Source organism: Poecilia mexicana, unplaced genomic scaffold (genome assembly GCF_051168715.1).
Source record: "Poecilia mexicana isolate PSO_F unplaced genomic scaffold, ASM5116871v1 scaffold_19, whole genome shotgun sequence".
NCBI classification, from domain to species: domain Eukaryota; kingdom Metazoa; phylum Chordata; class Actinopteri; order Cyprinodontiformes; family Poeciliidae; genus Poecilia; species Poecilia mexicana.
In genome coordinates this window covers 18,531,536-18,554,985 of record NW_028263388.1, presented here as the reverse complement: position 1 = coordinate 18,554,985, position 23,450 = coordinate 18,531,536, and the positions used below count along the sequence as shown (strand labels likewise).

Below are 23,450 nucleotides of genomic sequence, written 5' to 3'. Positions count from 1 at the left end.
GGGGGGGGGGAGAGGGGGGAGGGGGCGAATCAAAGATGACTAAAAATAGCCCTGAGCATGCTTTTCTGAAGCGAACGCGCCGTATATTCAGCGGCTGAGACGGCCCCCCATTTTAATTATAAAACGCTCTTTAAAAGGTGGGGAGTTGAGGAGGTGATGGATGAGAAGGAAGATGTAGATTACATTTGTTACATCCCCCCTTTTGACTAGTGCTGTTTCCTTCTGGCACCACCTGCTGGCAGCTGCCAGCCACCAAACAGAGGCATCTGCAGCTCCGGCGAGGACGAGCTTTAATTATGATTGCATCAGCCATCCCCCTCGTGATGCAGCGGGCAACCTTTAAACGCAGAAGAAAGAAAAAGAAGAAGAAAGAAAATTTTTTTTAAAAATCAACCAGCCCCACAACATGTTCATGGAGATTTACCTCATTTTCCTGAAAATTTTTTAAGACGACTTGTTTATAATTTACAAGGATGCAGATTTCTCCCAGGCTGGATTTATGCCCCAAATCGTCAGATTCGCGCTTATCAATAAAACATTAAGAGAGCGGCACGTCTGGCAGCTGAACATGGTTTTGATGTCTCAATTACCAGTCGAGAGCGATTAATTTCTGCTTTCTCTTTGGTAAGGAGGCGGGCTGATGGATGCAGGCTAGTGACCTTTGGCCTTCACTGAACAAGAAGAGGTTTGTATCAGCGCTCTGTAAAACAACAAGAGATCTGGAAAATAAGAGGTGGCGGTGGTTGTGGTAGTGTGGCGTTATAGCGTGTCTACACACTCAGTCAAGCATCGGTGCATCCAGTGAAGTGGCACATGCAGCCTCTGCATGCAATCTTGCATGTCTGCACACACACACACACCCCCACCCACTAGGTGGAGTGTTTCTTCTCATGACAAGCCGGGATAGCTCCACTGGGGGTTCCCGGTCCTCTAGATTCACTTCGTTATTTATTAAAAACGCAAGAAATAAAGAAAGAGGCAGTAGAGTCAAGTGTGTTTACAGACCAGAATCCATCACACACACACCCACGCACACACACACGCAAACCCAAGAGTGTTTAGCATGTACTCAGTGAGAGAGGGCCTTTGTTGTTTCCTTGCCGGTAAGCAGATTGAGCTGCAGCAGCAGCAGCAGCAGCAGGGGTGTGTAAGATGTACACATACAGCGGGGTGTTTGAGTGGAGAGGCACCTCCACTGATCTCCTGTGTCGTGTGATGATGTGTGTGTGTGATGTGTGTCTCAATCCAGTGCTGATCCCCCTGAGTCAGCCCCCGTCAGTGATACGAGCCCCCGCACCGCCTCTCCCTCCCCCCCTTCCCATCCCACCGCCACCCTCCCCCCCTTCCCTCTTTGCTTCGCCATCCGGAATGCTAATAACAGCCAGCCACTAACGCTGCGGCGATGAATTATTCATGCAGCAGAGGGTCACACGGCATAATGAGGAGTTTACTCTCATTCTGGATGTGATTGTGACGCTGCTAATCTGCATTTAGCACAGAGAAACAGAGAAAAGGATGGAGGGGGGGAGGTGCAGAGAGGGGAGGGAGGGGGGGATTACAGAGAGGGAGGAGGAGAGAGGATGAGCACTGATGAACTTAATTGCTGTGAGCAAACAACCTCTGAAAAGAGTCACGCCATCATCCCGAGATGAGAAAGTAAACAATTAATTATCATTGGACAGAGGGAGTCATAAAGCAAATGTTTGAGCAGCACCAATATTCAGGAACCCCCCCCCCCCCCCCACCAACACTTTCTCTTCGAGGTGAAAATACAATCACTATAACAATGACTCACTAATTTGACACACTAATAATTATTAGCTCTAATAAGACATGGCTAACAATCCCAGGAGGGCCTTGGGTCCATGCTACATTATGAAATACCGCTGGTTCAGAACTACTTATGATAAACAGTCACGCTGAAATAAAAAGTTGATTTACCTGCACTCTGATTTACAGCAGAAACAGGAACGTTTTCATTACGTAGCTCCCTGTGGAGAGCTAGCTGGAGGTAGAAACAGCAGGCAGCTGGTGCCACCTGCTGGAGACACAATGTGCATGCAATAAGTATGCAAGTGGAAGGTCGAAAATGGTCAGCAGCGCCACAGGAGACGTACGTTCACATTAAATGAAAAAGCGAAAACAATGACAGTTTCACATAAAATCGAAACTTTGTCAGGGGAAAATCCTTTCCTGAAATATATTAACAGATGCTGGTCATTTCGCCTGTTTACCTTCTCATATTTGTGCAATTTTGGCCTTTTTGGCACTGCTTTAACAAATAATAAAGTAAATTTTATACTCTGCTCTGATAAGTAGTGCAATACTTTGCACTGTGCAAAAGTAATCAAACAAAACTTGTAGAAGCTGCAGATCTGGCTGCATCTCAAGTACAGTACGGCCTCCAACAGTTGTTCTTCCACTTTGGATCAGAAAAGGCCAATCAATCCATCTTCCTATCAACTCTGACCAGTTTCTCCACCTCTGAAGCCTTCACACAAAAGTCTCTAATAGTTACTTTTTGTTTGATTCATGGAAACCGTCAGCACGTTAAAAATCTTGGGAAAATAATATGCAAAAATAAAATTGAATGAGACACTTGAGAATTTTCTGATGAGTTAGCTCCACAATTAAAACAAAAATAATTAACTAACTACAGAGTAAAAATCCTTGATAAACAATTAAGTCAAGGGTGGTGACTTGCTGTTTGCATGAAATACGCCAACCCAAAACAAGTTACACGATCGCATCTGACAATATCCGTCTGAAAAAGCGGGGTTCTCACAAGTGGAGGAAGTCACACGCAGCGCTTTGGTTGAGCTGGTTTCCGACCTCGAGCTCAAAACCTACTTTGAAAAAACCAGCATCTGCTGAAAAGGAGATGCCCTATAAGGGCAGCTTGGAAACCACAAGGGAGATACTGTCTAGAGAAAAAGAAAAGACAGAGCACGGCCGACGCAGCTACTAAAACAAGATAATGTAAATAATGTAAGCAGTATGGTATGAGAGGCAGACGGAGTTGCTGCTGCATCAAAATGAAATGGGATATGATTAAAAAGTTTGCCAGTAGACTTGTTTATTGCATACATTTGTGACACAGAATCCAATTTCTGCTTTTTCTGAAAATTTGAATATTACATGGGACCAAACCAAAAAAAAAAAATTTTTAAACAGAGAAATGTCAATGTGCCGCACAGAGTATTAACTCAACACTTGGTCAGGGCATGCATGAATTACTGCATCAATGGAGTGTTGCATGGAGGCAATCAGTCTGCTGAGGTGCTAAGGAAGTCCAAGTTGCTTTCCCAGCTTTAGTTGCCGCAAGCAAAACTTTTAATAATGGAGATAAAAACCAAACAAGTTGCTGCAATGCAAATGATGCATATAGCTATTTATTTTCATTCATCAATAGAAAACTCAAAATTATATACATACATATATGCTTGTGATCCCCGAGAACAAAGTAAAAGCAGCACTTTTTGCAGACGATTAATCAGCTGTCAAAACACAAAAGCCTACACAGCTGCCGGGGCTTACTCTGAACACAAACACAAGAAAAAGAAGAAGAAGAAGAAGAAAAAGAAAAAATAAAGCACCAACTCCCCAGCCAGTACCAACAGGGACGTAGACGCTTTCTACTGTATAGCAGGCAATTTCTCAGCCACAACAGGATTATATGGGCTCTGCTGCGACTAGATAATTGAATTCAGGAACGGCCACAGTGCACTGCATCCAATGATCTCTCTCCCACCAGGGTGATGGGAAGAAAGAGGGGCAGAGGGGAGGGGGAAGCTTGTGAATCGTGCTACACCAGATTCAGTTGTGCAACAATAGCGTGAGTTGAGAGAAGTTGTAAGCCTATTGAGAGCTTCTTTTTTTTCCTGTAATTAACCTATTTGTCAGGATAACGTTTGCAGTTCATCTTTCTGAGATGAGCTACTTTGTGGATTACATAATGTTAACACTTAGTTTCATTTATCAAGCAGCCAAAGAGTGAACGCTCTGGGTTTTATCCAAGAATCTACATAAAAAGGAAAAAAAACACCGCACGTTTCCAGTGATGTAACCTGACAGAGATGAGAGTGAGCGCTCCTGTGTGTTGAATTGGTGAGGATATGCACTGAAATGTATTGTGACAGGAATTAACCACCAAAGCTGCTTGTTAATCCTGCCCTGACCTTGTGCAGAATGTACAGAGAACAGTGTCTGTGGGGCTAAAGATAACACCGCAGCCTTTGTGCTGAAGGAGAACAACACTGCTGATGATGCTGCTTTGTGCCGCCTCTGCTGCCCAAGGTCACGTGTGTCCTTTTGTGGAGTAACAAGACCTGACAAGGTAGCCTTTTGTAGCTCTGATGTACTGATATGTCCACGGACCGTATACAGGGTCTTGCAAAAGTATTTATTTGCCTTTTTTTTTTTTAGATCCCTTTTTTTTTCACATTTTGTCACATTACAACCACTATCTCTGTCGGGCAAAAACGGTTAAAAACTTTCCTGTTTTAGAACACGACGTTCCCATGTGGCCACGAAGTAAGCCTGGCACTCTGCAACTCCGGTTATTACAAAAAGAAAAAGCAGCAGTTCACTGGGCTAAAGGGAACAGATGGAAGAAGACGCTCTGGTCAAATCCAAAACTGAAATGTTTGGGCAAAATGAAACACACCATGCAACCAAAAACCACTCCAGGTCACCCTGAAGACACCGTCTCCTTGAAACACGGTGGTAGTTTCAAGGAAACTGGTCAAAATTGACCAAAAGATGGATGGAGGTAAATGCAGAGTAGGGCAAAAAGACGGGAGACCGAGGTGAAGGTTCATTTTCCAGCAGAACAACCCTAAATATACAGCCACAGATATCTAGTTTCTTTGGGAAGGTATGAATGTGCAATCTACTGGTGCGGATAAGGGAAGTAAGACTCTCATCTGCCTAAAAACATAGGTCTCGGTCCGCTTCAAGTGAATCAAATCTAGGAGATGGGGCACACCGCAGGGCATTGTAGATAAACACGACCAAAACAAATGTGTTTGTAGCAAAATTGCCAAGAGAAATGGCTCACTATCACTTCAGAGAAAAAGTATACCACAGCTGCTGGTAAACTCTCACAAGAAGGATGAAGTTTTCAATTACTTGGTACAAAAATCGAGGCTATTGGATGCATCTATATAGCGAACAGAGTCACACGAATGTGAAAAACTTGGTCAAAAATATGTGAATAAAACTTGATAAGCTAAGAAAAAGTGGCAGTTCAGGAGGCGAAATGGACAAGTGTTCTTAGTGTAAACAACCTGATGGGAGCTGGTTGTAACTTATCAGTTGTAACTTAGCAGTCTAAAAACTGACATGGTGACCTCCTTAATTTAACTCTAAAAAGAGACCTTTAAAGTTTTGGGAGTTTTTTTGTATCGTTGTTCCAACTGTTTTGACTTTCCAATTGTTGCTCAGACTAGAGACATGGTGAATTTCCCTAGTATCATGTCAAGACAAATAGGGCTCCAAGCAGCGTAATATTTATACTTAAATCCCAGGGAAACAGAATGTTACAGCCCACAAATAAAATAATAATAATAAAAAAAAAAAAATCAGACACTGTGACCAAGCTAAAAATTAAGAAATGCTTCAATTACATTTATTTTTTGTTAGAATCTTTTTCTATTTTCCCAGATGAAAGAAAAGACGGATTTGTTTTTTAAGGATTTTTACATATCTATACCACGGCTGCCTATAATTATGAAGAGCGCTGAGGTTTGTGTGCTATTGCTAATGCCACATATGCGCCGTCGTTAAGGCTGGGGTTCTCACATTTAACTGATATACAAATGTGCAGCTGTGGGGTAGGAATGTTCTCAGAAGGGACATTTGACACTTGCTCAGTGAAAGAAAAAGATTCATCTGTTGCACTCTAGCAAGTGTGCCGGAGGCACATTTTATACTGGCAGTTTTACTTTACAAGACGAGTAAAATGTGATAAATAAAGCTTGTAAAAAAAAAAAAAAAAAAAAAGACATAAATCAAACATTTGAGAAATACCACCAGAAAGTAAGTACTGAACACATTTAGTTCTTCTTCTCCTTAAATGCACTTCTAATTAGGCATGTAGCTTACACTAGACAACAACTCAAGCAATCTTAACAGACAAGTAAAAAAAAAAAAAAAACACTTTATAATGTGCAATTTGAATAGGGTAGTAAAATGGATTGACGCAGAATATAAGTACTGAACACACGAAGAAACGAAGCTGCCAAGAGCAACAGCATTCCAAGAAACAGAGTCGTTTGAAAGTAACCCTGCTTCCTCTCAGTGCAAAAGGTGAACCGCAATAAAAAGGTTTCTCACTACCAAGGTAATGCATAAAGCAGAATGTCATCATGGGTAAACTTTAATAGATTTCTCAAGACCTTTTCAACATTTTAGTTGCAAACACACTGATGGAAATGGTTACGTGCGTACCAACTATGTAACCATGGTTACCATTATTTATTTGTTATCTAAATATCCCAGTTAACAACCCTGGGACCATAACCCAGGAGCGGGTAAATATTTAATACATTTCAGCTGGACTGTTCATAAAAATTAATGAATGAGTTAATTAATATACTTTATAAATCCCAGAGGGAAATTCACAAGGACACACATTCTTACTCCCCATACTTTCATGTCATGGTCACCTAGTTCAAATATATTTTTATACTGTAAAGTAAGCCCAATAACAATTAAAGACATAAGCTTTCAGCCAATTATTTGATATCAATATTTTCAACCCCAACTATATTATTGAACACTCTTCTATGTAAAGCTCTCAGTTGTATTTGCTTAAGCATAACTTAACCAACGGAAGAAGTAAAGACTGAGTTGGCATGTAATATAAAACCTCATATACAAAAATTAGGTGCATTTAAAACCCAAAGTTACCATTAATAAAACTAGGCTTTTTGAAAACTTTAAACGACGTTACAGAAATCCAGTTATCAATGTTACGACATTGCTGTAATTTCTCCAAAACTTCAAAGATGGACCATCTTCCTACTTACGGATGGTACTCTTTTGTTTTGAAGATTTTGAAGGAGAATTCATCTTTTAAAGAAAAAGAAATCATCTGTACTCTTTCAAATAGAAGACAGAGGCTAACATAAGGTCAGCTGAAAATCAGATCTCCGAGTTTGTTCGTGTAGTTCTTGTTTACCCTCCGTTTCAAAGAGTGTGACGATCTGCACTCAGGAAAATGCGGGTATGGTTTTGAGGAAGCTCATGAAGTTACTCTACATCTGCCTGGAATGCTAAAAATGCGGGTCTGGAAGGGGAGCAGACATGCTTTGGAAAACCGTTTCCATGAATTAAGCATGGCACAAAACACACACATTAAAATCCAAACCTTGTTTAATCCTATACAATTTATACCGAGGTGATTGTAGTGTCGGACTTCAAAATATTAGGTAGTGCCAAGCCTCAAAGCTCAGTTGCACCATGGTGAATTTATAACCAGGCTATTCTGAGCGCAGCAAACAGTGCGAAGATGCTGTTAGTGGGGTATGAATGACGAGTGTAACCCTTATTTGGTTTGCCGTAATTTTAGCAAGATACGTTACGCTACAGAAAGACCATGTGGTTCTGCCGGTGTGTGTGACTCACAAGGCTTTGTGTTTGTCTTCAGCCAAGATCTGGTCGTTTGGTTTCAGTCCAAACCTTTCACAAAGAAAAAGGGGAAAAGGATGGTCAATAACCTTATTGTGTTTGTGAGTTTTAGGTAACTTGTAAGTAAAATCAAAGCAACTACTGACACTCACTTGTCAAGGAAATCTTTGTCCACCACGGCTGAGATGTCCAACAAGGGATTTCCCATCCCAAACAGCATGTTTTCACTATGAAGGAGGGAACAAAAACATATTGTATTCTGCAGACTCCCACATAGAGGCTAGGAGAGAGTGGAGGAAACGAGCAATCGGTGCTACGCTGTGAAACAGGAAATCATCTGGTTGGGATTTGTTGTCTTAAACAACAGAAATTTCAGTCAAGGCGCGCACCCCTGTTTTACTGCTTTACCGAGATTGACTCTGCCATCGTTACGTCAGCAACATGTGTGGATTTCTAGTTACCAAAACATGCACATGTATGTTATGTATTTTAGTTTGTGATTTTTTTTTTTTTTTTTTTTGCTTGCACAACAATTGTATCTACAAATTCACAGCAATAAGATATAGTGGGCAAAGTCTGCTCCTGACAGGAAATTTTATAACAGCTCAACTAAAATAAGGTCACTTTAAATAAGCAACACAACGACAGGAAATGTCTGTTCAGGACTTACAAAGATGACTAATTATACTTTCAGAAGCGGTTTGTCTTGGTGAACATACACGATATCTCTCCAAACAATATTTTTCAATTAAACTAAGCAAAACACAGGTGGTAGAGTAAAAGCATTTCCTCAAAACATCAATCTTAACAGCTCAACTGCCCTTTGCAGAGTATTTCCTGGTTTGGATCTCACCTTGGTGTTGGCATGATGTCAGAAAATTCCTCCAGAAGATTAAATGATCAACAGTTTTCCCCCCTCTCTGACAAAACCAACGTGCTTTCTGAGTCCAGGAACTAGCGCTCCACTTTGGACCAACCCTAATGTTGGTCCAAAGAGTGGGCTGGTCTTTGGTGACTTTCTAGGCATGTGATTGGCTACACATAGGGCAAATATTGTAGGGCTTTCAGTGCTGCATTTGAGGTCAATGAAGAAAACGAGAACTTGCCATGTAACATGGTCAGCCCTGTTACATTAGCCAATATTATTTTAAGATATACGATATAATTTATGCATAGCCATTAACTCGTCATATGTCAATTAATAAAGAATTTAAAAGCTATAAATCAAGATATGTTAATTCATAGTTTCACCGCTTTTGGTTTATAAATGCACAAGTTTAATCAGAACCAGATGGCTTGGGGCATACGCGATGGATAAACGGGGATTTTCATTTTCTGTTGTATTTATAACCCATATACCTTCATCAAAGAAGAAACATTTATTTTCTTGTGTATGCATTATTGGTCAAAATCCGTGCAGGTTATACCTTAAAAAAAAAAAAAACACACAGAAACAGTTGTCAGCCAGGAAAAGCCTGATCTGTACATCTCCACCTAAAACTAGTTTAAGTGTATTAGTAGCTCCCATTAAAAGGTTATCCCGCAAAATTACAAAACACCCGATAATAATAATAATAATAATAATATATTTTATAAAACAATTATTCTTTACACTATTCTGAAATACTTAATGACTTACACTCAGCAGTGTTTAATGGAAACCTTAGAGAAGAGTTTACGGCTGATATCTTGCTTTCCCAGGCCAATTGAACGCCGCATGGTTCACTTCATTGATTTGTTTCATTTGTAAACAATCCAACAAGCTCATCGTTTGTTTATATTCATGTAATATTTCTTTAATGCTAACAGTTAAATAGTCATTCCGAATATTATTGTTTTGCCGTTAAATATAAACGCTACTGGTTATTTTTATCATAAACAAAATGTGATTCAAACACTGCCTTAACTTCTTACTAAACCAATAAGTTTATTTCTGGCTTGTTTAACACTGTCAACAATTTATCTTTGTCAAAATAACATACTTCGTTCTTCCTGATTCGTTCTCATTAAAAACTCTCTTCTTTAAAGGACAGTTAGAGGTTGGATGTATGCAGCGACATTTTTTTTTTTTTTCGTGTTCCAGTCATGTTGTGAAACCATGAAATCACGGCAGTCTGCTAGCCGTGATTTGTTTCGTCATGACCCAATAAGCGGAGTATATAAAGAGTCTAAATGAGAGCGGGGTACAGAGGAGGAAAATGCGGGCTTGAAGCGCCTTCTCCCCGCAGCTCCAGCTGTCAGTTAACACAACACCAGAGACGCTAGCTGCAATTAACGGCTAGCAGCAGCGGCTAGCTGCGCGGAGCTCGGCGCATCACTTCGCTTCACAAAAAACAACCCCGTTTTTGTTTATTTTAATAGTTTTTTTTACCTCAACGCCGTCTTCATCGTCGAAGTCGACGCGGCTGTTTCTTCCTTAGACATCTCTCTTCACGTGTTCAACGCTTACGTTGTTGATGATGAATCTCTACAGCCTCTTTTCCTCTCTGGCAGGGAAGAGTAGCAGGAAGCTACCGCTTCCTCCTCATCAGACGATAAAGAACAAATTGTTCGACCGCATGAAAAATAAACAGGGGGAAAACCGAGTTTATTTGTTGTTAGGAATCATTGTGCTTACTCACTTTACGGAGAGTCAAAGTTATGGTGGTTCTTTCCCTCTGGTTGAATTACATCAAGTTCCCCTTCAAAGGTTGCCTATTCCAAGCTGATGATGAAACGTTTTAACATTTAACGGTGCTGAGAGTATGGATTCACAAGCAAAACTTCTACATGCATTGTTTTTCTTTATTTGAACTATTTAAAAAGTAACTACTCATAATCACTATTAAAGTTGCTGCAGACCTTCAGGGAATGTTTCAAGCATATTCAAACTATTAAAGTTTTTACAGAAAACGTTCCCTACAGTCGTACTGTCAATGTTTTACCCAGCATCCTTTGCAAAATATCCCCTGAAGGTTGCAACGTAAAGCTTGAGAAAGAAATCTTTGATATGGTTATGTGGTGAAATCTGTAGTTTCCTTTAGGAAACCATGACAGAATGCTTCCTGGAGATCATACAGTCAATACTGAAAGTAGTCTGAGAATAGTTCCTTTTAGACCTTAGAAGGTTGCACCATCAATGTTTGCATAGGGTGTAGTGGTGGCTAACTTTAGGAACCAAGAATAACACTCTTTGATGCAGTTAACACTATTTGAATAGTAAATTACCTGCACTAGTATAGCACTTTTATCAAGTCTAGAGACTAGAAAGCTCTTTAAACAACAGTCATTCACCCTCTTAAACACACAATTGATGGATGTAAGCAACACTGCAGCCTCTAGGGCAGATTGACGGAAACGAGGCTGCTATCCAATCGGGCCCACCGGGCCCTCTGGCCACTACTGCTTTGAGAAAGTGGAACATTATAAGAGAATATTTAGAGGTTTACCAACAGTTCACCAAAAGTTACATTTTGAATGTTAAAACTAACCAACAGACAACCTTTAGAAATGGTTTCCTGAAGGTTACATTGTGAAAGTTGTGGTTAACCATATGGAAACCTTTAGAGGTTTCCATATGGTTATCCTTTAGAGGATGTTCTTTGGTTGTTCCGTCTATATTGGAACGAAAAGTTTCGGAAGCCTATTCATAAATGCATCTTTGATTCTGTGATGGTTAGAACATGGGTAGCCTTTATCTACTAAGCTTAATGTTTGTTGGGTAAGTCTTTAAACCCTTCACTACATCTATTCTCATTGAATTATTGCGTTTTCTGAGCCGACTGTCTCAGTCTTAAAACTCAGCCATGCAATAATTATGTCTCCCAGGGAACAGACAGTAAACGCAGAGGTGGGTTGTAAATCAGGAAGAAATTGTTTGCGCTCCTGTGTTGAGCTGCTTTGGTTGACTGACTTGATAGCATCAGAGCAAAAAGACTACATTCTTTTCTACTGATCAAAAAAACAACAACAAAAAAAAAACAATCTGAGTGTTATAAAATGCTTTATTACAAAATTGTGAACAATGCTAAACCAAAATTATCTTTTAGACCCATTATATCCCAACCAAGTTGCATAATTTTTTTTTTTTGTTGAGGGGAAACGTGGTTTGCATAGAGTATTTCGTGAGTACTTGAAAACGGCTTTAAAGAAGAATCCTGTACAATAAGTGTTCTGAACAAATTGACACTGACAGCTAGTACAAACAACACGAAACATCTGAAAATGAAAATATTAATCGCAAAACAAGGCACATCAGTTTGTTAGACGTCTAAAGTAAACTTCCACAAAAAACAAGGAAAAAAAAAACCTTCAGATGTTTTAAAGTATCTAATACAGAATTACCACAAAAGGTGATCAGTTCTGTTTAGTGTATCAAGACAACTTAGATTAACAGCTGCAGTTACTGTGCTTTATAATGAAGTGTTGCTCATTCTGTGCTATATAAATTTACATTTCTTTCAAGAATTGTGCACACACACAAAAAGAAGTGAACATGTGTCCCGAAAACAAAAGCAGGAGGTTTTATTCAAACTCTCATAGCATGCTAGGAATAGTAAACAAATGGCTTTTAGGCTACATAAAGTAGCACAAGGCTGTTTAATAGATGTCATCTTAATGCAATCTAGAATGATTTGAATGAGTCAAATCAGAAACTTGTTCCCTAAATTTTCAACTCAAATGTGAATTATGGATTAAATAGTGTGGCTGAAACATCTTTGGCAGAACTCTAGACTTCTACAACACAAAATGAAACAAATATCAGCATTTCTCTTTCGCTTCATGAAGTGCAGAATCTCAAACGGAAACAACGCAACTTATATTCCATCTGCACTGAGCAAATACCTCTGCTGTACTTGTAACAACTCCTTAAGTTTATGTGCTTATCCAAGCAAAGCAGAAGCAATTGTGATAATAAAATATTCAGTATAAAGATATAAAAAATGTTTTGTAATTCAGTTTAACTTAATGTGGCCTGAATCTCGGAACCTCCACACATAATTACCCTCGCATGATATGAAATCTAACCTCTGATCAATATATAAATATGCATATTTCAAGAAGTCTTTATCATAACCCCCAAAATATATTTCAAGCTAATAGTCCCACCTTTTGTATTATATCAGAACAGCAACCGCTACAGACAGGACATATGAGGGAGAAACTTTGCCCATATATAGACGTGGGGCAGTGTAATCGCTGCTTTGATGAAGCATATGTCTGTCCATTCATCGTCCCCGTGAACAGCTGGGCAGAACCAGCACCAAGCAGAGGACTGATGGCTCGTCTCTTACTGGTACCAGGGGGTCTTTCTGACCCAGTGGAGGGTGAAACCTGCATCTGTCCGGATCTTAATGGAGGCCGCCTCCGCCTCTCTGACAGTCTCCTTCACAGACTGCATCAGATTCTGGGCGTTGTGGACCAACATTTCAGTCGCCTGAAGCACAAAGAATAAAAAGAGATTCAACGATGAGGGAGGGTTTAAGTGATGCCTTTGCAAAAGATTCCCGAAACATTTGATTCCAGTTGATTCCACACATCACTACCTAATATTAGTCAGTTTTAATTATCACTATGGACATGCTTCAGATTTTCAAACAGAGATTTTACACATCAAATCTGTAACCACCACGGATTGTAAAGATGAATATAGATGAAAATTGAATGAATGCTCAAAGAAGTTAAATGGACAGGGGTAATAGATTTAAGGAAAATGGAGAAATGGGTGGAGAGATGGATGAATGGAGAGATAATGGAGGGAGATTTGGATTGATAAATAGATGAGTGGACCAATGAATGAATTGACAAATACTTATTAATAAACAAATGGGCGACATGGATGGATAAACTGATGGATTAAAAGATGAATTGACAAATGGAAAAACTGATGATTTAAGAAAAAAAGATGGATGACAGGAGGGACATAGTGAAGGATGCACAGGCGGATGGACAGAGACAATTTGATAGGATAAATAAACGGGTGGTTGAATTGATGGATTAACATCTAGATGGTTGGATGGTTAACCAGATAAAGAGATGGAGAAAAAAAAAAGGATAAATAAATAAGCACTTTTGTTTTCCATATTGATCTAGACATAAGAAACAAACTCCATACTTTTCGAGACTGCATGAGGACCATAACTATGTTAAGATAATATTAGGAAGTCGATAAATGTTGTCACCTGCTCAGACTCCTCCTCACTGATGTTGGTACGGCCCAACATGGTGGCCTTGACAGTGGACAGGATTTTGAGCTGAGTGCTGATGGTGGGAATGCGCTCACACACCTGAAATGAGGTCAAAGTGTCAAAAAATATACACTTTTTTTTTTTTTTTTTTAAATTAAAACATTATCAGTTTGTAACTTAAATGGTTTCTTTTACGGACCTGGAGCAGGTTGGTCCGGATTCGTTTGTCGGTACACTGCTTGGCCACTTCCTTCGCCAGCCGCGTGACTTCGTCAGAGGCTTTGGCGATGTCCTTGGCGCACTGGATCAGGGCGCGTTTGTTTCCGCTGCCTCCACGCACCAAACGGGACATCTCTGCCATGAGCAGGGCCATTCGCTTGGCAGCGCCGATGATGTCGTTTCCCTGTGAGGAACAACAGAATCAGCAGGTGCCTGAAAGCGTATTTGTTCCCTCTACCCCAGAAAACTGACATGATGGAGAGATCCATTGATGGTTGCTAAACAATTCTTATTGGTTGAATATTCCAAAATCTGAATGTTACAAGCTTTCTCTAACTTTATAGTGACTTGAATTCTTTTTATTTTCACAACCAGAGGTTCTTTTCTCTTCTTTTTCAGAGAATCAGCAGCTGAACACAATGTCCTTCTCTGCAAACTTCATTTAGGAATCCACAACAGTTACAGATGTCTATGCAATTTGTAACCACAATGGAACAATCTTAGGTTAATACATTATTAGGTTTTTCAGAGTTTTTCAAATCTCCTCCTCTGGACCTAATGCTTTAGAAAGAGATTCCCTTGACGCAGTTCAATGAAGGTGTGGCAATGACAATGAGATTTCCTGCTGTGCAAATGATAGTTGGCAGATTAACAGGCCACAGATAACTTGCATTTCACGTTCTAATGTTATGTTTTCAATGCACGAGGTAGAAGCCATTATAACAGTTAAAAAACTAACTCTTGTTTGAATTCTTGGACAAGAGACTGAGCTAATGCATGTCGTTTCCTCCAGGTACTAACAAGTCCAATTTGGTGCAACTTTCAATTGCACATACATTAAAAAAAATGTAAAAAATGCTGATAATGACCAGGTTGCACATTGATCTGTGCTGTAAACTTTGTTTTAGTGAGCTCTTACTTTGCTGGACCATTTGCGGGCTTCGTCGTGAAGCTGCCTGGCAGCCACCATCATGGGCTCATTGACTTTCTCTCCAGCTTTGTGCTCTGGGAACTCCTCGTCTTTCTCCTCAGGAGGAGGAGGTCTGGGTGGAGGAACTTCTCCCTCTGGAAGAGGAGGCTTGGGCGGTGCTGCTTCATCATTGAGCTGTACAGGTAAAGTAATTTGACAGGTAAGGCACACAAGCTTTTGGACGCTTGGGTTCTAAGTCGTGGACGTTTATGTTCTTACGTTGAGTTGATCCAGCTCCGGAGGCGGTGGTGGGAAGTCTGGCTCTTGAGGCTGGAAGGCCTCCCTAACCTTTGCTACAGCTCCAAGAATCTTATAACCCGAATCCAAAAATCCCTTCTGAAGATCTGTAAAATAAAATAAAAAAAACAACATATTTTTACTCATCACAGGTTCCAAATACAACCCAAAAAGAAATCTTTCTCAGCATTCGTGACTTACTTGGATCCTGGATATTTCCAGCCACAGCCTTTGCATTCATCACCATGGGAGAAATCGTCTGGCTCAGTTCATCTGATGCAGCTTTCACCATTTCTCTGAACTTTGGATCTTCGGAGTTCTCCACCTCCCGTTTTGCCACCAGAAGGATGCGGTTGGCTCGTCGGGCGATGCTGGTAGCGCCGGCCACCAGCATCTGAGGCTGGTGATTGGTCATGGCAACGCGGCATTTATCCAAGTCCTTCTTTATGGCGTCTTCAGAGGCGTCCAGCAGAGATTTGGTATCGATGGCCTCATCGACCAAAACTGGTAAAGCACAGAAGACCAATCAGTAGCTTGAAGATTTGTTTAAATTGAAAACTATAAATACCACTAAAACATTTTGCACATTTCCTAGCAACCACAAATTACACCTCTTGGGGATTTTGTGTGATAAATCACCGCAGGGTAGCACACAATTGTGAAATGGAAGGAAAATGCTACACAGTTTTCAAATAGAAAAACAACCTGAAAAGTTTGGCAGGCAGTTTTATAAAGACCTTTGTTACTTTGACTCCCCTAAATAAAATCCAGTGAAAAAAGTTTCCCAGAAGTCACCAAATTCACCAATAGTAAAAAGTAAAAGTGTTCTGTGAAAGCTCCAAAGGTTTGCTTGAGAACCTTAATGATTAGGAGGCCTATTGTAACTCTGGAGGACTTGCAGAACTCCACAACTCAGGTGGGAGAATCTATCAAGACAAAAGTTAGTCAGACAATCTAATAATCTCAAATTTCTGAAAGTGTTGAAAGAAAACACCAGTAAACATACAGTTGGCACAGCAGTGGAGTGTTTTACACCAAAGATTCAATTTCACTCGATGTGCAAAGCTGGTAGAGATGTACTGAAACACCTGCAGCTTTAACTGAGGTGAAATGTGGTCCAACAAAGAACAGCTGAATACACCACACCTTTCAGTTTTTTTATTTACACAGTGATGTATTGTTTTCCCTTTTTTCTCTATTACAGAGTTCCAACAAAACTCAGAAAAGCTTCTAGTTGTAATGTGACAAAATGTGGGAAAAGTCCAGGGGTGTGAATACTTTTCCAACTTACCAGTCATCTTTTCCACATTGTCAATCCACTGATTCTTCATGGTCTCAAAATGTTCATATGCTGCTTGGTTGCCAGGGTTTCTCAGCAGAATGCGAGCAGCGGACACCACCTAAAAAAAAAAAACCCAATGAACTAATTATAACGAACAGATGCGAGAAACTCTTGAACCGTTTCTGTGGCTTTTGTTTCAGGGAGGAGGTCAAACCAGAACAGAAAACCACTCAGCCTTGACCTACTTGTGGTGTTAGGTCTCTGGTTGACTTGACGGCAGCCTGGATTCCCTCCACTGTACTCTTGTTCGCAGTGCCGACTGCGGCCGCCTTCTCGGCCGTGGCGCCGAGTCGGTTGGCGTGGTTCTCGAAGTTGGCGGCTCTGTCCTCAAAGACCTACACATTCAGAGTAAAGTTGGGACCCAAAAGTACTGACAGAAAGAATACAGCACTCTGCCGATTAATGTCCCAGTGACCTCGTCTCTGTTGGGAGCGTCGAGGGGCGCCGTAGCGGCCACTGCCAGCAGCTTGATGGGGGTGGTGGTGTCACTGAAGATGTCAGACACTTCCTGAGTCATTGCCTCCTGCATCTTTCCTTTCAGGTCCTGAGAGAAGGATGAACACATATTACCAGCAAACTAGCAACCTCATGAAATCTTTGTTGATTTTAAAACACGCGATTTCTTAGTTTTTATAAAGTAATATAAAACATATTTAAATATAGCCCAGTTTGCAAAACTGGGTTATATTTAACAGACATTTTTAGACATTTTTTTCAGATATTATGAAGAAATATTTGGACATTTTTCTTAAAAATTAGAATTTTAGCATTAGTTTGGTCAACTTGTTCTTCTTGTTACCTTAAAGAATCAAGCAGAACTGAAAAGTGACATGAAACATTTCCAGAGCAAGTATGAGAAAGCACTAGTTTTTACTTTATGAACCAAAAAGTATCAATATATATTTTAACATCTATGCCACTGAAATTACAGTATTTTGTAAGGTCCAATTAAAATTTCTAAAAAAAAAAGAAAAACACAACTCATTTCAAGCCTAAAATTTCCCAGAAATCCAAAATAACCAGCTTTTATTTCATCTACCAGAAACAACCAGCAGAGGGAGCCATTTCATCATGTATGAATCCTGAGCTCTTCCTGTGGCGCTTTCTTTGAGAGCTGCTGGTGGAGTGTGAGTAGCAGTCTTACTTTCAAGGCCTCCTGGAGCTGCTGAGCCACGGCGCGTGCCTGCGGGGTGTCCCCTTCGCCACGGGCAGCCAAGTCAGCCAGCTGGGCCATGAGCTGCTCCACCTGCTCACACTTCCCCATCAGCTCCTGCCTGTACGGGCCCTGCAGAGCGTTGGCCAGCCGGCGGCCCTCGGCCACCAGCCCACGGATGGCTGCCTGGCCTGAAAGCACAAAATGCACAGGAAACGTTTTACAGGCTTGAATGCAGATGACTATTTTTGAAACAGAACTGATAAGAGGCAAACTGAAGTTCCTTGTTTTGTTTTTTTTTTTCCCTGTGCCACAAAAGCAGCAAATTTCTGTTCTTGATTTATGCTGCATCATAACACTTGTTTCCTTTGTAGCTAGACCAGTTTACTTCCTGCAGGCTATTTTGACTTCAGTTCCACATAAAATTCTAGTAAATGTAAAAATGCCAAAAGCATTGCTGACTTTTTTTTTACTTTTTGCACAAAATTAAATTACTATTATACCATTACTGTTATTATTTAAGTAACAGATTACAAAATAGTTACAAGGATACATGATTTTTGTTTACAAATAATCTGCAAAACTTTCCATTTTAGTCTTATCCCTAGAAATAAAATTCAATGCAACCAACCTTCTTCAGTTGTCACCTAGTTGGTAAATAGTGTCCACCCTAATATAACTTATTCTGAGTATACATACTGAGCTCTATTCAATGTTGAATTTTTTTTATATTGTGTAGTCTTAATCAAAATACACGATTCTGGTAGAACACGTGACAGAAGCTCCAAAAGAATCGAAGCTGCAATGGAGGTTCATCTTCCAGCAGCACAATGACTGTAAACCTACAGCAGAAGCAACAGTGAGTGGTTTACATCAAACCGCTTAGATGGCACAATCTGACCTAAAGCTAATTGAGGATTTGAGGTAAGACTTGCAGATGATTGCCATCCAATCTGACTAAACTATTTTGATAATAAAAAGGCCAAATATTTCAATGTTTTTGCAAAGCAGGTAGCATACTCAAAAAAACCTGCAGTGGTAATTTCAGCTAGAGGTGATTTTATAAAGTTTTGACGAAGGGGGGATGGAAACAAATGAACACTGAAAACAGTTTGTTTTTACCTGTAAAAAAAAAAAAAAAAGACATGCATGGTTTTACTTCAACTTTGTGTTGATCTATTGCATAAAATCCCATTCAAACTAAAGTTTATTGGAACACGACCAAGTTAAAAAAATAAATAAACAAATAATAATAATAATAATAATAATAATAATAAGAGGTGTGGATATTTATGCACCCAAATAACTAATACTTTGACATTATTTGCCACCTGTAAACGTCTCGAGGCAAGAGATGAAATATGTGCCCTTTATTTGAACTATGAGAGAAAAGATAACGCTCAAAAAAACGATTCGTTTTACAAATAGTCCAACTTAAAGTACAAAGCAAATAGGAAATGTGGAGCAACAAGAGTGTGACAAGTTACATTTTCTCCACTGTCAGAAAGTAGCATGAAAATAAGATACAAATTAGGTAGAGCTATGAAAATGTTTCAATGTGTTCAAAAGCCTAAAGCAAACAGAGCAGAAGTCATCAAATGATCAAATCCCTTTTATTGTAACTCTCTATGATCAAATGATCGTGTGCGCCAAGTACACACTCGATAACATTTATTCGTTTTAGTTTAGCTTTATTTATGAAGTGCCAAATTCACAATTGTTAAATGAAAGTCAAATTTGAATAAATGTAAAGGTAGGAATACAACAACTGGGCAAAAATTACTGATAATTTTGGTACACTTATTCCTGAAGTAACTTCCACTATATCGTGTTTTTTTCCACCTCAGGCTCCAGCTGCTTTTGTAAACACATAAAAATGTTGTCCACATTCTTTGTGGAGCCCTGCCAGAACCAAAGGACAACACAGCAGGGATGGGAGAACATGTTCTGCATGAGGTCACCAGAGGAGTGGAAGGAATGTGCTCGAGTGTGAAAGAGACAAAGAAGTTTAGGGGGGATGGACAGCAGACTCACCCACGCCGCTGTCGTCCACGGTGGGGTTGTCGATCCAGCGCTGTGCCTGCTCCGTCTTCCCCTCCAGGTGGACGGCGGCCTTCGCAGGCCGGCTGTTGGCCACAGCTTTGTTGGTCTTGGACTGCAGGTTCTGCAAGGCTGTTGCTATCTGCTTGGCCAAAGCTCGGGCCTCAGGAGTGTCACCTTTACCCCTATAAGAGAGACACATTTATTATAAAAGATACGGCTGAAACAAAATCTATGTAATAGGCAACATTTTCAAATATGTATGCAAAAGTTCCTTATCAACTTATGGCAGACATTGCTATGGTAGGCTGCTATATAAATTTCACTGTTGTGTCTTTGAGCAACGAGAATAAAATAAGTAAGTCTATATGAAACCTGCAAACAGACACCAACAAACAAGGAATGAAGAAAGGAAAAATCAGAAAGGAATGAAAACAGACAAGACCATGGACAGGAAAAATAAGGAAAGAAAGGATAAAAAACACTAGAAAAGAATGAAGGATAGTAGGTAGTAAGGAAATACAAATAAGGAATGAAAGAATACCACGAGGAGGGCCCACAAGGAGGGAAGGACAAGAAAGAAAGAGATTGGACAGTCAAATGAAAAAAGGATCAAATGACCCAAGAATGGGAGGATATAAAAGGAAGGGACACAAACAGCGACAGTAAAAGAAAAAGAGGAATGATAGCAGAAAGATGATGAAGCAAAAAGTGAAAGGAAGGACACAAGTGATGAAGGAAGTGAAGACAAGGAAGAAAGTGAAAATTGAAGGACACCAGGATAAAAAGTACAATTAAGGAATTAAAGAAGAAAATTTGCAATAAAGTCCCAACTCCAATTTATAAAACAGCTAATTTTCCCAAAGTCCTGCACACAAATAAGATGAATAAAAAGGATAACTGAAACAAAGAAAATTCCTGAAGAAATTTAACCGGGGGCCTGCCAAAGTGTGCCCATCACTTTGGACCCAACGTTCTAGCTATAGATTGCACAGCTGAACTTGCCCAGAAACAAATTAGTGCAGTACTGATATGCTGACAAAATGCAACGACTGAAGCTCTAGCAAGGTCTATCACCACATCGCTATGGCTAACCTGGTTCACCACAACAACACAACGGCTGAGCTCCAGGTTCAGTGAAATTCAGTCCGAGACTGACGACTAAGCTTCGCAAATGTGGTTCTCACTCACGGTCCAAAATAAACTTTACCTTTAATAACATAAAGATAACTAATTTTTAAAGTGCAATCAGTAATACATTTATAACAAATTTATATAAGTAATGATTTCTTGGTTAATGTCAAGTTGTCATAACAAAGACATTTTGAATAATGTCAACTTTGTATTAAAAGTGTCATAATTTACCGAATGACACTTTATGACAACAGTCATAAATATTCATGAAGGCTTATTCATGTTCATGACAGGTGTTATTCAACCACCTTCAAATAAAGTGTTACCCAGACTTTTGTTTTGAGTTGAATTTGGCTCATTTTGTGTTAATTATGCCGCCACAGTTACTCGAAATGCCAACAAAAGCAATAGCTCCCCTCACGGGATCAAGCCGCACGTTTTGATGTACATATTGTGAATGGTGCACGCAGCGGTACGAGCCGCATTAACGGTACTAGCAAGAGGCAGTTATTTTGAGGTGTAGAACAATAGGTGCCTGCCTATGCATTGCTATGGCAGGCCCCAATAAGGAAGGACACAAGACAAAAGAAGAAAAAAGGAAGGAAAGACACAAAGAGGGAAGAGATGACGAAAGAGAGGACAGTAAATATTTAAGTAATGATACAGAAAATCAGTTCTGTACCTTATAATCCCATTTAATTTTCTGTGCTTAACCAGAGCAGATATCAAGTTCCTAACTTTTCCAGACAGTGTAGGAAGCCTGTCTACAAATACAGGAATGATTTAACCTCTGGAAGAAAGTATGTGAGGAGCTGTAACTGTGTACGAAAACAGAGCAACTGGGTTTTTACTGAGACAGATATAAGCCCGGAGTAACTCACTGTCTTCTGAGTTCAGACAGCTTGGCAGTCATGGCGGCCAGCTCTCCAGCAGAGCGCAAAATCTCTTCTCTTTCTTTGGGATCCTCACACATGTCTGCAATCTTTCTGGCCTCATTGAGGAGGGCCTTGATATTCTCCTCTCCCTCTGGGCTGCCATGAGGGTCTGCAAGCCAGCCCTGTGCAAAGACACCAAAACCAGTCGAGCACAATGAAGAAACTGTCTGAATCTCCGTATTGTGGACTCAGATCTGCTGACTCACTTGCGCAGCGTCGATCCTTTTGGCGATGGCCTGCTTGGAGTTGGTCATGGCCTCGAGTTTGCGAGCGGCGTTGCCAACCTTGCCGGCCAGAACGTCGAGCCCCTGGGAAACCTGCTGCGCCTTCTGCATGGCAGCCGGCGATGCTCCTTGACCTCTGGCGGGGGCAAAACGTGCAACATCACTTAGCTTTTACACCACCACTGTTTAAACCTCGTAGTCTGGTTTTGGGATAACGCAGATCCTTGCAAAAGCAAAACCAGAGGTGGGTAGAGAACCAAAACAAAATTGTACTTAAGAGTAGCCCTACTTCAACATATTTTTACTCGCATAAAATTAAACAATAGACATTTAAAGATCAAAATGACAATAATGTATATAAATAATTATAGAACGTTAAAAACTCTAGGTTTCTGTGTCTGGTGAACTTCTAATTAAAACAAGTCTGTTTTTCATTCAGTGAAGTTACTCACGGTGGATTGAGTATTCAGATATTTTACTCAACTAAGAATAGCGATACTTCATAATAAATGATTCAAGTAAAAGTAAAAAGTACAGCGCTGTCAAAATACTCCAGAAAGTTTTTCTTTGTAACTAGTTACTACCCAATTCTGAGCATAACCCACTATTATTCAGTATTTTAATTGGATTTTACAAGAAAGATCAGCACAGGAAAATATATGCCTGTCAATTATTTTTTTACAGATTAAAAATCAGCAAAATATTTAGTTTTTTTCCACTATTCCAATTATAACTGTGCACAACTTTGTGTTTGAGTGAAAGTATGGATTGTTCCTGCGTCTACCTTGCCCTCATCTCAGACACCTGGTCGGTCATCTGACCCAGAGTCTTGGCCGTTCCCAGGATGTCCCTGCGCTCCTTCCCAGCACAGAGCTCACCGACTTTCCCGGCTTCGTCCAGGATCTGACGGACGGCCTGCTCGCCGGCGTCCCCTGTAGGTCCAACAAAGCAGAGTAAGAGCCACCAATAATCTTCCTAGACGAGTCATAGAATCAACGGGATGCGTTTTCTGGCTACCTGGTGGAGCGTTTGGATCCCTCAACCAGCTTTTAGCCTGAGCCATCTTTGAATCAATCAGTCCCAGAGCCCTCTTCATGGCTTCAGTGTCCTTTAAATGGGAAAGAACAAAATGTATCTTCATTTCCAGATCATACCTAGTGTTTTTATTTTTCTCTTTGAATCATAATATGCTAATTGATAATTAGGAAATCTATTTTTCACTCACAGGCTTTCTATTTTGAGCCTGTTAATTGATCAGTGTACGTTCCTTATTGGTTAAACTGCTATTTTGGTTTTAGCAAAAGAAACATTTGTTAAAATCCATATGACAAGCATCAATACCATCCATCAGGCAAAACAATTCAAACCATGCAGCTTGCTTCATGATCAGCAGTCTA

The 23,450-nt window shown here is 40.1% G+C and overlaps 2 protein-coding genes across 3 annotated transcripts in view; both read right to left on the bottom strand.

The window, feature by feature from the left end:
* The window catches only part of LOC106928326 (adenosine kinase-like), a 165,708-nt gene extending 155,487 nt beyond the window's left edge, over nucleotides 1-10,221 (bottom strand). The window contains exons 1-3 of one of the 2 annotated variants that reach the window (XM_015004500.2): nucleotides 10,004-10,221; nucleotides 7,785-7,859; nucleotides 7,630-7,683 (exon numbers count right to left, since the gene is read on the bottom strand). In XM_015004500.2, the coding sequence (XP_014859986.2) occupies nucleotides 7,630-7,683; nucleotides 7,785-7,859; nucleotides 10,004-10,056 (182 nt within the window). In that variant the 5' untranslated portion in view covers nucleotides 10,057-10,221. Of the gene's footprint in view, nucleotides 1-7,629; nucleotides 7,684-7,784; nucleotides 7,860-8,485 lie in introns of both variants that reach the window. The other variant, XM_015004502.2, reaches the window with a different exon arrangement.
* Nucleotides 10,222-11,597: 1,376 nt separating this feature from the next.
* Nucleotides 11,598-23,450, bottom strand: part of vclb (vinculin b) — a 29,850-nt gene continuing 17,997 nt past the window's right edge. Inside the window, exons 7-21 of the mRNA XM_015004511.2 lie at nucleotides 23,071-23,161; nucleotides 22,838-22,985; nucleotides 22,036-22,189; nucleotides 21,776-21,951; nucleotides 19,755-19,945; nucleotides 17,712-17,911; nucleotides 16,983-17,111; nucleotides 16,753-16,902; nucleotides 16,517-16,625; nucleotides 15,427-15,729; nucleotides 15,208-15,332; nucleotides 14,938-15,123; nucleotides 13,999-14,202; nucleotides 13,794-13,898; nucleotides 11,598-13,048 (exon numbers count right to left, since the gene is read on the bottom strand). Coding sequence (XP_014859997.1) covers nucleotides 12,902-13,048; nucleotides 13,794-13,898; nucleotides 13,999-14,202; nucleotides 14,938-15,123; nucleotides 15,208-15,332; nucleotides 15,427-15,729; nucleotides 16,517-16,625; nucleotides 16,753-16,902; nucleotides 16,983-17,111; nucleotides 17,712-17,911; nucleotides 19,755-19,945; nucleotides 21,776-21,951; nucleotides 22,036-22,189; nucleotides 22,838-22,985; nucleotides 23,071-23,161 — 2,418 coding nt within the window. The 3' untranslated portion in view covers nucleotides 11,598-12,901. The remainder of the gene's footprint in view (nucleotides 13,049-13,793; nucleotides 13,899-13,998; nucleotides 14,203-14,937; nucleotides 15,124-15,207; nucleotides 15,333-15,426; nucleotides 15,730-16,516; nucleotides 16,626-16,752; nucleotides 16,903-16,982; nucleotides 17,112-17,711; nucleotides 17,912-19,754; nucleotides 19,946-21,775; nucleotides 21,952-22,035; nucleotides 22,190-22,837; nucleotides 22,986-23,070; nucleotides 23,162-23,450) is intronic.